Below are 10875 nucleotides of genomic sequence, written 5' to 3'. Positions count from 1 at the left end.
TTCGTAGAAATGTCTTGCTCTAAAAAAATTGAAAATATACATTTTCTATTCTAGAAATATCCATGGCATATCTAAATGGGTAATTTGTAGTAGGTCCATGGTGTAACAGTGCAATGGGTATATGATGACGTCATGGCTGTATTTATACAGTACTCTGCTATGCAAATCGTGTACGATACGTACCGATACGTGTATTGTATGCATATTATATCCGCTGCGCATCTTGGGAAACCCGTTATTTTTATTCAGTGCGTGATTGCAATTCGAAATGGCAATACGACATCGGCCATCTTGCTGAAAAGCAACGAAAACAACTCTTTTAACAGAAAAGGTTGTCTCATCGTTTGCTGATCGACGCTGATTTTCAATAAAAGGATTTTACGCACGAAGATTTGCTATTAAAAGGAGTATTTATTTGCAGTTCTAGTGGCAAAAACTGGAGTCGTTTGTTGGACATTCTATTTCTACTGGCAGGGGCCTCGGCCTGCACACAACTTGCAGCTTGTATGTAGGAAGTTAATTGGCCATACGCTACAATAGGGAACCTGTCCAGCGAGCAGCTTGCCGGTTTGATACATATTTTTCGTCGTGTTCTTCAGTCTTACTACATCATTTCAACTTGTAAGTTTACCTCAGTTTACTTTATATTCTGGTTTAACAATCATGGCATCATATGGTGTTGGTATCATGTTATGATAATGATATGATAGAGAGAGTGTAGAATGTGATTGCTGGCTTGACTAATGAATACGGAAGAATGAAAACTGTTATTCTCGATTTGTGACGTCACGTGTTGTATCGACTGGGAACGGCTCTGTTCTTTGTGAAAGTAGATTCTCATGATTCTAGTAGATTTCTAATGTGAATGTGTCAATGACAATTTGAAATCTAGTTGAGTTGCTGCTAAATTTGGGACACTTGAAATTAGTGAAAAAATCAATCATAATTCAGTGTGGAACTGGGCTTAATTGCAGAATACCCTACCATATCGTTAGTCTTCATATTATTAGCCGTAGATATAGATTGTGATTTTATTATTTGTGATAACGGTGATACAGGTATTGAAGATTGTATAATGCAAGTGTTTGAATTCATTTGGTGGATGAAAAGTTGAATTTTACGCGGTTTTGTGCGTCATTGCAGCGCTGAATTAGGTGTGTTTGTCGCTAATTTGTGACAAATTTAGATGGCTTTCCTGATGGTATTTCATGCAAAATGTCTGTTATATTGATAAGCACTGATTCTTGTCCTTACCTTTGTCTTGTTTATTGTCTGTTATAGTCATTTAATAGATGAATTACTTGAATTCTAAGCACATTTCAGTAACACAAAATGTCCAGCCCGTACATAGTCCCACACACGTATTTGTTTGTACCTTGTGCCCTCTCTTACACTGCTAGTCTGCTTTCTAAGACCCTATTAGATATTTTAATCAACAAGTAATGTCTCGTTCTAAAAATACAAAAGAAAAATAATGGTGTTGTGCTTTTTTAATCAACAAGTGATGTCTCGTTCTAAAAATACAAAAGAAAACAATAATAGTTTTGTGCTTATAATAGTGGAATGAAATACAAAAGAAAAAATTAGCGTTGTGCTTAGACTAGACTAGTATTGGTGGGTGGTCGATGGTCGTTGGTCGTTGGCCTCATTTTTAATATTTGGGAGTCCTTGGTCGATGGTCGTTGGTCGTTGGCTTCTTTTTTAATATTTGGGAGTCCTTGGTCGATGGTCGTTGGTCGTTGGCTCTTTTAAACAAATATGCCTCACTATTTGGTCGATGGTCGTTGGTCTCTTTTTCTAATATTTGTCAGACTGTTGGTCGATGGTCGTTGGACTCTTTCATTCAATAGTATTTGGTCGATGGTCGTTGGTCTCAATTTCTAATATATTTGTCAGACTGTTAGTCGATGGTCGTTGGAATTTGGCTTCTAGACCTAGACTCTAGTTCTAGACTATATTTCTAATATTTGTCAGACTGTTATAGACTAGTTCTAGATCTAATTCTGTAAAACCGTGGTAGGGTATTCTGCAATTGTTCCTGGAACTGAACTTTTTGAAAAATACTGGGGTGCAAGACTGCAGTGCAGGCTTTTTTTTTGAGGGAGAGAATCGAGAAATTCATTTTTTAAATATTTTTTTTAATTTCTTAAAGAAATGGATTTTTTATGGGTTGTCCGTTTTCCTGAGGATTTCGTTCAAAACGTGGAAGTCTCTGTGCAAAGTCAATGTGAAATGCATCAAAGGAGCATCGCCAACGCACGGATCGAAAATAAGAATGGGTTCTTATTTTTTAGGCAGTGCAAAGATTGGAGAAAGATATAGCATCTGGAGTCAAGGAAAATCCCAAAGCCTTCTGGTCATACGTTAAGTCTAAAACAACCGCTCGAGAAAGTATCGGCAGTCTTATTAAGTCGGATGGAACCACTACTGAAACAGACATAGAAAAAGCCCAAGTACTGCAAGACTTCTTTATTAGTGTGTTCACCCGCGAAGACTTGCAGAATATGCCGACTCCTCCTGAAATTGACTTTGAATCAGCATTAACAAGCTTTGCTGTCGTACCATCAGACGTGTTCGAGTTGCTAAGGAATCTGAAACCAAATAAGTCTCAAGGACCTGATGGATTGCATCCACGTTTACTGCAAAGGTTGGCAGGCGTTCTTGATGTGCCACTTTCACTCTTGTTCAAATTGAGCTTAGAAAAGGGAGAATTACCCTTGGACTGGAAATCAGCTAATGTTACACCCATTTTCAAAAAAGGAAACAAGCAAGAAAGCAGGAACTATAGACCAGTGAGTCTCACATGCGTTGTGTGCAAGATATTTGAGTGCATGGTGAGAAAGCACATCATCAAACACCTATCAACAAATGAGATGTTGTCTGCACACCAACATGGCTTCGTTGCTGGTCGTTCCTGTACCACCCATCTGTTGGAAGTACTCAATGACTGGACACATATCTTAGAAGAGGGAGGTAACATTGATGCAGTTTACATGGACTTTATGAAAGCTTTTGATTCAGTACCCCATTATCGATTGCTGCAGAAAGTTGAAGCCTTTGGCATCCAGGATGAGACACTGGGATGGATCAAAGCATTCTTAGTCGGAAGGAGACAGCGTGTAGTAGTGAAGGGTCAACGGTCGGAATGGTCATCAGTGCAGAGTGGAATTCCGCAAGGGAGTGTACTCGGGCCGCTGTTATTCCTGATCTACATAAACGATCTTCCTGATTTCATAGAGTCCAGAATTAAGCTTTTTGCAGACGACACGAAACTGTATGCCAGATGTGACACCGACGAAGATTCCCAGAAATTGCAGGATGATCTGATAAAGATGCAGGAATGGTCAGATACATGGCAGCTTAGATTTCACCCAGAGAAGTGTACTGTGTTGAAAATAGGCAGGTCCCCCTCAAGCTATGATTATCGCATGAAGAATGGCAATGAAACTACAATCCTGAAAGAATCTAAAGTGGAAAGGGATCTTGGTGTGCTTGTTGATTCTAAGCTGACCTTCAAAGACCACATCTCCCATGTTATATCCAGGTCTAACAGGCTACTGGGGGTGATACGAAGATCATTCGCAAACATGGACACGGACACTTTCAAACTCTTGTACATAGGCCTTGTAAGGTCTGTCTTGGAGTACGGACAAGCTGCATGGTCACCATACAGGATAGGTGAACAAAAGAGACTTGAAAGTGTCCAACGAAGAGCTACAAAGATGGTACCTAGACTGAAAAATCTTCCATACGAAACACGTCTGAGATACCTGAAGCTACCGTCTCTTGCCCATCGCAGAAAGAGAGGAGATATGATTGATGTTTACAAGTACCTCCATGGCTTATACACCACTCAGACAAACCTACTACACTTATGCAAGGAAAACAGAACACGAGGCCATACTCTGAAACTAGAGAAGACATTTTCACATCTGGACATCAGGAAATTCTTTTTCTCGAATAGAGTAGTGGACACATGGAATAGCCTATCTGAAGAAGTGGTTAATGCCCCATCTGTAAATGCCTTCAAAAACAAACTCGATAACTATTGGAAGAATTCACCTTCAGTATATGACTTTGAAAGTAAATAGAAGAATGCAGAACTATTCCACCCTCCACACACACACCTCGACACGAAACCACAACAAACAGAAGTATTGATGCAAAGGAATTCAATCGATCGATGAACAGGCTCTGTCCTACCAACATCGATGGATTAAAGTAAAGTAAAGTAAAGTAAAGTAAGTGTCTGCCTGTAAGTTGGGGCTTTTTTTTGTAAAAAAAAAAAAAAATCAGATTAAAAGAGAAAAAAAATGAATGCCAAAAGTGTTCCAAGTTTTGGGCTATCAAATGCTAAAAAGCAGGCATAGAGTAGTGGCTCCGGTCTGCGGCCGATCGGCGGGAACTACCGATTCTATTTTTATTGGAATACTCACAGAATACTTCAATACCCTCAATAAAGAGTCCATATACTTACTTATTAAATAGAAGTCACAAATAACCTAACTGACCCACAGCGTGGTCAGCATTGACCACGTTTCGAAATGCTTCGAGTTCCCCGGTTTGCGGGCACGCATTACCGGTTTGCGGCACGCGTACGTCACAAAGCTTTATGCGCTACGTCACGATGAAAGCATGTACCAAATTACTACGGGTAACCCAAATTCTCATGTTTATCTGTTGCTACGGTAAATTTGTCAAGTTTTAAACAATTTCACCTTTTCCTCGAATGGATCATCCCATCCGGGGGTAAGTACTACTAGAAACTATCGGGTCATAGCGGGTACACACATCAGCACACATACCATCATACACGATCCCGCATGTTATGTGTGTATTAACACCCCCCGCCGCAAACCAGAAAAAACACGTAATTACGTGCCGGTTTGCGGCCACCCCATGCAACTGGCCATGCGGTGGCACAATCAAAATATCTGCGATAGGAGACAGACCACAGCCATCATACTTTCACAAAAACATCAAATTTCACCTCCAATCGGACAAATATCGGACAAATAGAGCTACAATATTGATCTAGTCATGCCTCGATCTCTTAACTTAAAAGTTAGCACCTGCTGGAATTTTCATCGGCGACTGGTGCCGTAGATTTCCGACATCGCTGACGGATACTCCGTACCGACAGGAGCACCTGCTACGGATGTTTTCGGCAAAGCAGAACTTACCGTGGAATCCACGGTAGGTTTCAATGATTATTATCGAGTCATATTCATTTTATTTTTAAAACAAATACCCCTGGCCGCAAACCGGGCGATGCCGCAAACCGGAGACCCTACTCTAGATCAGGCAAGAGTTGTTGTCATGACTTCGAAATTGATAATATTAGTCTAAGAATAGATGATAATGGACAAATAATGCATGCCTACCGATACATTAAATTCCAAGATGGCGGCTCGGATGTTTGGCGCTTGTTCAGAAACCTATCCACAATTTGACCCGTAACTCCCGGCATGGAGACGCCCTACTAAAAGTAACATACCCAAATGAAGTCATGAGTTAAAAGTCTTTATGTTTATTACCTGTTTCATGCTAATTTTCTTGTTATTTTTTTGTTGTTGCCTTGACGGAGATCTAAAAACAATGATTATTGGCAAGACTTCGTTGTCCATATCGACAATGAAGTCTTGTCAATAATTATTAATTTAGGAGTTCCGTATCGGCAATGAAGTCTCAAAAACAAAAACAAAACACATGTAACAAACTGCACGAAAATAACGGTTAATAGGAGCGAGAAATGCTAAATGGTTTTGATGAATGCGGTCGTCTAATTGTTGGTTAAACGTTTATTTTCTGAAGATAGTTATTCAATTTCAATTCAATTTCAATTAATTCATGTTTCCAACAAAACATTACAAATCAATAATTATAAGCATTTAAAACAAATGTAAGAAATTCATGTTGGAAACAGAGGGGTTCACTAAAAAGTAATGCTTGTACAAGTGTGAACACCTCAAATGATACTTAGAAATAATGAGTAATTAAATTAACTAATCTGTAACTACAAAAGGAACTACAAATTATGGAAAAGAAAAAGGGGGATGCCAACATAGGAGAGAAAGGGACAAGACAACGCTTTACACAACAAAGATAAAGGAATACGGTCATAATACAAAGAGTAGACAATAACAAAAAGAAGTTATTGGCATCCATCCTCTTTCTTATTTTTCTCCTGTCCTCTGTCTCTTTGCCTTAATTATTTAAATTTCTTTTACAAAAAGTTTTAGACAACATTAAAAAAAAATTAAAAAAAGATAAGTGGGTGAAATGTTGATAGTCTTTAACTTTAGAGATGAAAATGAAAAAAAAGGTATCTTGAACTATCTTCATCATCATTCTTCCTTCACTCCTATTTTCTTTTTTCTTTTCTATTTATTCATCTTCCGAAATTGTTAAAACCCATTCCCCCCCCCCCCCCCCTCAAATCTCACCTTTAGACAATTGGATCTTCTTTCAGTACAGAAATAACAGAATTATTTACTTACAGTGTGTGTAATGTAGTTTTCATATTTTTTCTTTTCTTTCATTTTGTCTCTCGATCCCTCCCTAATATTCATTAACATCTCTTTTTTTTCACTATCTCTTTCACTCATTCTCAGTTCCAAAGCATACATTGTCATGTTGTAGAAATAAAAATTTAAAAAACACAGACATTCCTATCAAAGATTAATGCATACCAGGCAGCTGGCGCCCATCTGGGTGTGACATTACACCGCGGTTTCTCTAAGCAGGCTGGGCAGCCTTTGTTATTGGCTACCAGCACATTCCAAAATGTACATGTTTGCAAAACTCTGTCGCGTGTATAGCATGTGCCGTCCATGTGATGCTTGTTTCCAATCATAGCAGAGCATGTGGCAGTGAAAAAAAAAATTATTTCAGGGGCTCCTTATCCAATTTTGGGGTGCTCTTTTTTCCATTTTCAGGTGTACTTTTTTTAAGGGCTACTTTTTCATTAATTCATAAAAAGAAACCGTTTGTTGAGTTCATTTAGTAGGCCTACTGGCTTATTCATAACTTTGATTAAGGTTTCGGGCTTCCTGCTTCATTTTTACTCATTAAAAAAGAAAGCATTTAATATCTAATTAAATAACTAAGTGTTAGTGCATTGATTAGATGCTAGAACTGTATCAAATAATTGTCTACTCTATGTACTATATATTTTTAACCAACTCTGATTTTCTTGCGAAAACTTAACTAACTTTGAAAAGTACACGTAACTGTACACGTAGTACATGGCCAGAATAATCGCAATCTTCAGTTTAAATTTCATACCTCTATTCACCAAACTATATTGAAATGGCTACAATATGATCATCATAAATTCATAATAATGTGAATTACTTGGATGAATTTAATGAGGATCTGAGATTACAGTCGCTAACTTCAGGCACGCGCACCCCACAACGGTATGCACTTGTATTGAGCAGTGGTTTGCCATGAAACCTGTGAAAAATTGTATGATAATGTTTTGGTCTTTAAGAAAAAATGCTCTAAAAAGGAAATTGAAACGAAACAGGTAAAAAAGATATCTACTTATAAATCATGCCCGTTTAATAGCTTGATTTCCTCGCCTACAGCCGTAATTTTTGATCTCAAGAGTCTGCTTTGACAGTTTACAAAAAGTCTAGTCTTGTGTATTTACCATGCAATATAATATGCGCATGTGTGTAGCAGCTAGCTACTTTGTGGTGCAGCTAGCGTTGTCGTTCGACCGCTAAAGGTAGAAAATATGGATCTCGAAATTAATGTTTTTGAGAGATAATTACTGCGGGCTTCGACCATGTTTTGAAGAGGGAGCTGTTATATTTGATCAGTGAGGCTTCCCCTTGGCAATAATAAAAATTTGGATCAATTCAAAATACTTTTGATTCTTCAGGTGAATCCTTTAACTATTGTACATCATTTCAAAAAGCTTTTAAATGAGCTTTAAAGAGTTTAAACAAGTGCATTACTGGTATGTATTGCTCTTGCTGCTTAATCTGTGTTTTATTTTTATCAAATCAATTACCTTTAGCTCATTTGGTTTTCTTCTTCTGTTTCATGTTCATTTAGGACCTCATCGGGAAGTGAGCAGATCTGGAACATTTACAGCTGTCGTGTGGAGACTACAGGAGCAAGCATGTCCTCTGTGCACTACAAGTTTAAGAGTAGCATTGACTACGACACAGTGACCTTCGATGGCCTCCATATTTCCTTGGGTGATCTTAAAAAGGCAATCATGGAACAAAAGAAAATTGGCAGAGTGGAGTTTGACCTTCAAGTGACTAATGCACAATCTTCGGAAGGTAGGTTTCATATTAATTAGTGCTGTAGTCAAACATTTACCCGTCCGGTATCCGACCGCCCATGGCAGATTCCGTTTTCAATTGGACGGTTTCGTTTTCCCGTTTTTTTTTGTTTTTTGTTTAAATTTAAAAAAAAAAAAATATGTGTTTTTATTTTTTTAAAAATATATTTTGTTTAAATTGTTTAACCAAAAACCGTCCGGTTTTGACTGGCGGTTAAACGGAATTGGAGATATCCGTGATGTTACAGCACTTATATTAATGGAGCAGCAATGAATATTATACAATTATGAAAACTTCACAATAGAGTCTGAAAGTTACATTTAGCATTACTGCAGAGCCCATGTCATTCCATCATTATTCGGGTATTTGTTCTTTTATATTGGGGATATTTGTGGAGTATTTTTCAATTCAAAGTTATGCTCTTGTACCAGTGTCTTTGCAAATCTTCACTCTGTATAATAATTTCAAATGTACACCAACGTCCAGTTTATAAGAAAAAGAATTTGTTTGCCTCTTGAGGAGAATACTTCCACGGTCCACCTGCAGATAACTGCATTTTAAATGGATCTGGTTACGTAACTTTCATGAGCACGATATCAGTATTTGTCTCAATGGGTTTTAGGATTTGGGAAGAAATTACATACCTTTATCTGCCCATGCGCAGATAGTATTTACCAACTGGCTTACTGGATGTCCTTAACTTAATTTTTTTTAAAGAAGGAGTCCATCCCACACAATGTTACTGCAGAGAAAAGGGTGTTTGAAGTCTGTTGTCTGTTTATGCACTCTGACTCTCAAAGTCTTGTGCAAGGTGACAAAAGGGGGATTTAAAACTCTATAGAAAAAGGTGACAAAAGGCAGATTTAAAACTCTATAGAAATTTCTGTGAGTGGATAATCAGATTGTCCTCAAACTTGGCACACTCTTTAAGCACATCCTGTTCTTTATTTCTTCAAGGTATCATCAAGTTAATATTACTGTAATTTTTATCTTATCTTCTTGCCAAATACTTGGATCATTGTCATACAATAGTAAGCCCCCATGAACTCACAATTTGGCCTTTAAAGGTAGGGATTATTTTCTGAAACACTTCCATTGTTCATATTGCTCAATATTTTCTCTTTCTCGTTATTTTCTGCTATCTAGAATACAAGGGAGAGGGTGATCTCATTCCCAAGAATGCATCAGTACAAGTCCGCAGAGTCCCACTTGGTGGAGTTGGAGCAAACCTGGTCGCGTAAGTACATTAAAGTTTATACCATTTCAAATTTCAAACATGTGGCATTGAACAAAACATTCATGATTTGTTTACACTTATGTGGGTGATTTTGTGAGATTCCAAGCTTTCATTATGCTTCTTTAGTTGATAAAAGCTTGAACATTTATATCAGCTAAATGGATTGGTGTATAGATTCCTTGTTTAGTTGCTGTATAGTCATGCCTGATAAAATACTCAAGTGTATTTTGAAAAGAGAAGGGGGGAGGGTTGGCAATTCTTGGCCTTGGCTAGCATTTGATGATTATAATTTTATTGTTTGTTGACAAATTTGAAACAATTGCTTCTTTCCATGATTTGATAAATAAGCCGCCATTTCTACCATATTGTCTCTTTCAATGCAGGGCGCCTACCAAAATGGAAGGAACATCTGCAAAAGCTGTACGTAATCAGACCTGGTGGTATCTTTCCCATTTCCATTTTCACTTTTAAAGAAATTGCAAGTATTGAATGTAAAACATTCGGTCAGGTGAGGTGCACATTATGTCATGTTTAGCCAAAGTCCCCTTATCTTTTCTTTTTTTCTTCTTCATATTTGAACGAGTCATAAATTTTGATATGAAGTGGATGTGAAATTCTACAAAATATATTCCAAATGTTTAACATGTTGGTTTTTGTGTATGATAACGGTGTCATATTTTTGTACTTGATTTGGAAGATGAACATTGTCGCACAATAGTTAGATAAGTGGGTGTTTAAATTTTTTAATTGGGAAATGTCTTTTTGGATTATTAGATTTTTATCATATTATATCTTGCATTTTTATATGAAATGCAAATGTTAGGAATAGTGTGGATGCTATTGGCATGTGGCAAATAAACTGGTAAGAACATCCAACTGACATCCCCCTCTTTTTTAGGGAGGGGGGGGGGGCGGCATTGGCATGCATTATGCTTCCGATATGTTTGTGGTAATTCTGCCCAAAGTGCTTATACTGATTATATCAAGAAAAACCCATCTACGAGACATTTATTGACCTCATATATTACTAATGATTTTTCCTGGAGTTTTTAAAGATTAATAAAAAAGACATGTATTTTATTTATTTATCAATTATTATTATTTTGTTGTTTGTTTGTAGTTTTGTGTCATGTGTATGAAATGCACCTGATCATTTAACTGAACCTCTTGCTGTTTTAAGCAAGTCTAGTCTAGTCCAGTCTTGTCTTATATCAAGTTTGGGATGAAAGTTTCACTGTTCTAAGTGAATATTTTGCAAAAATATGTGATAAAAACTATTCAAGTTATGAATTTTCACTATGTATCACTGTTTTAAGTGAAAACTATTAGTAAATA

At 37.2% G+C, this 10875-nt stretch overlaps 1 protein-coding gene across 1 annotated transcript in view; it reads left to right on the top strand.

Moving 5' to 3' along the window:
- Positions 1 to 233: 233 nt before the first annotated feature.
- LOC584197 overlaps positions 234 to 10875 on the top strand; it is a 34917-nt gene continuing 24275 nt past the window's right edge. The window contains exons 1-4 of the mRNA XM_030998710.1: positions 234 to 621; positions 8068 to 8300; positions 9450 to 9540; positions 9924 to 9960. Coding sequence (XP_030854570.1) covers positions 8135 to 8300; positions 9450 to 9540; positions 9924 to 9960 — 294 coding nt within the window. The 5' untranslated portion in view covers positions 234 to 621; positions 8068 to 8134. The remainder of the gene's footprint in view (positions 622 to 8067; positions 8301 to 9449; positions 9541 to 9923; positions 9961 to 10875) is intronic.

Source organism: Strongylocentrotus purpuratus, unplaced genomic scaffold (genome assembly GCF_000002235.5).
Source record: "Strongylocentrotus purpuratus isolate Spur 01 unplaced genomic scaffold, Spur_5.0 spur5_contig_861, whole genome shotgun sequence".
NCBI lineage: Eukaryota > Metazoa > Echinodermata > Echinoidea > Camarodonta > Strongylocentrotidae > Strongylocentrotus > Strongylocentrotus purpuratus.
This window is presented reverse-complemented; position numbering and strand designations above follow the sequence as displayed.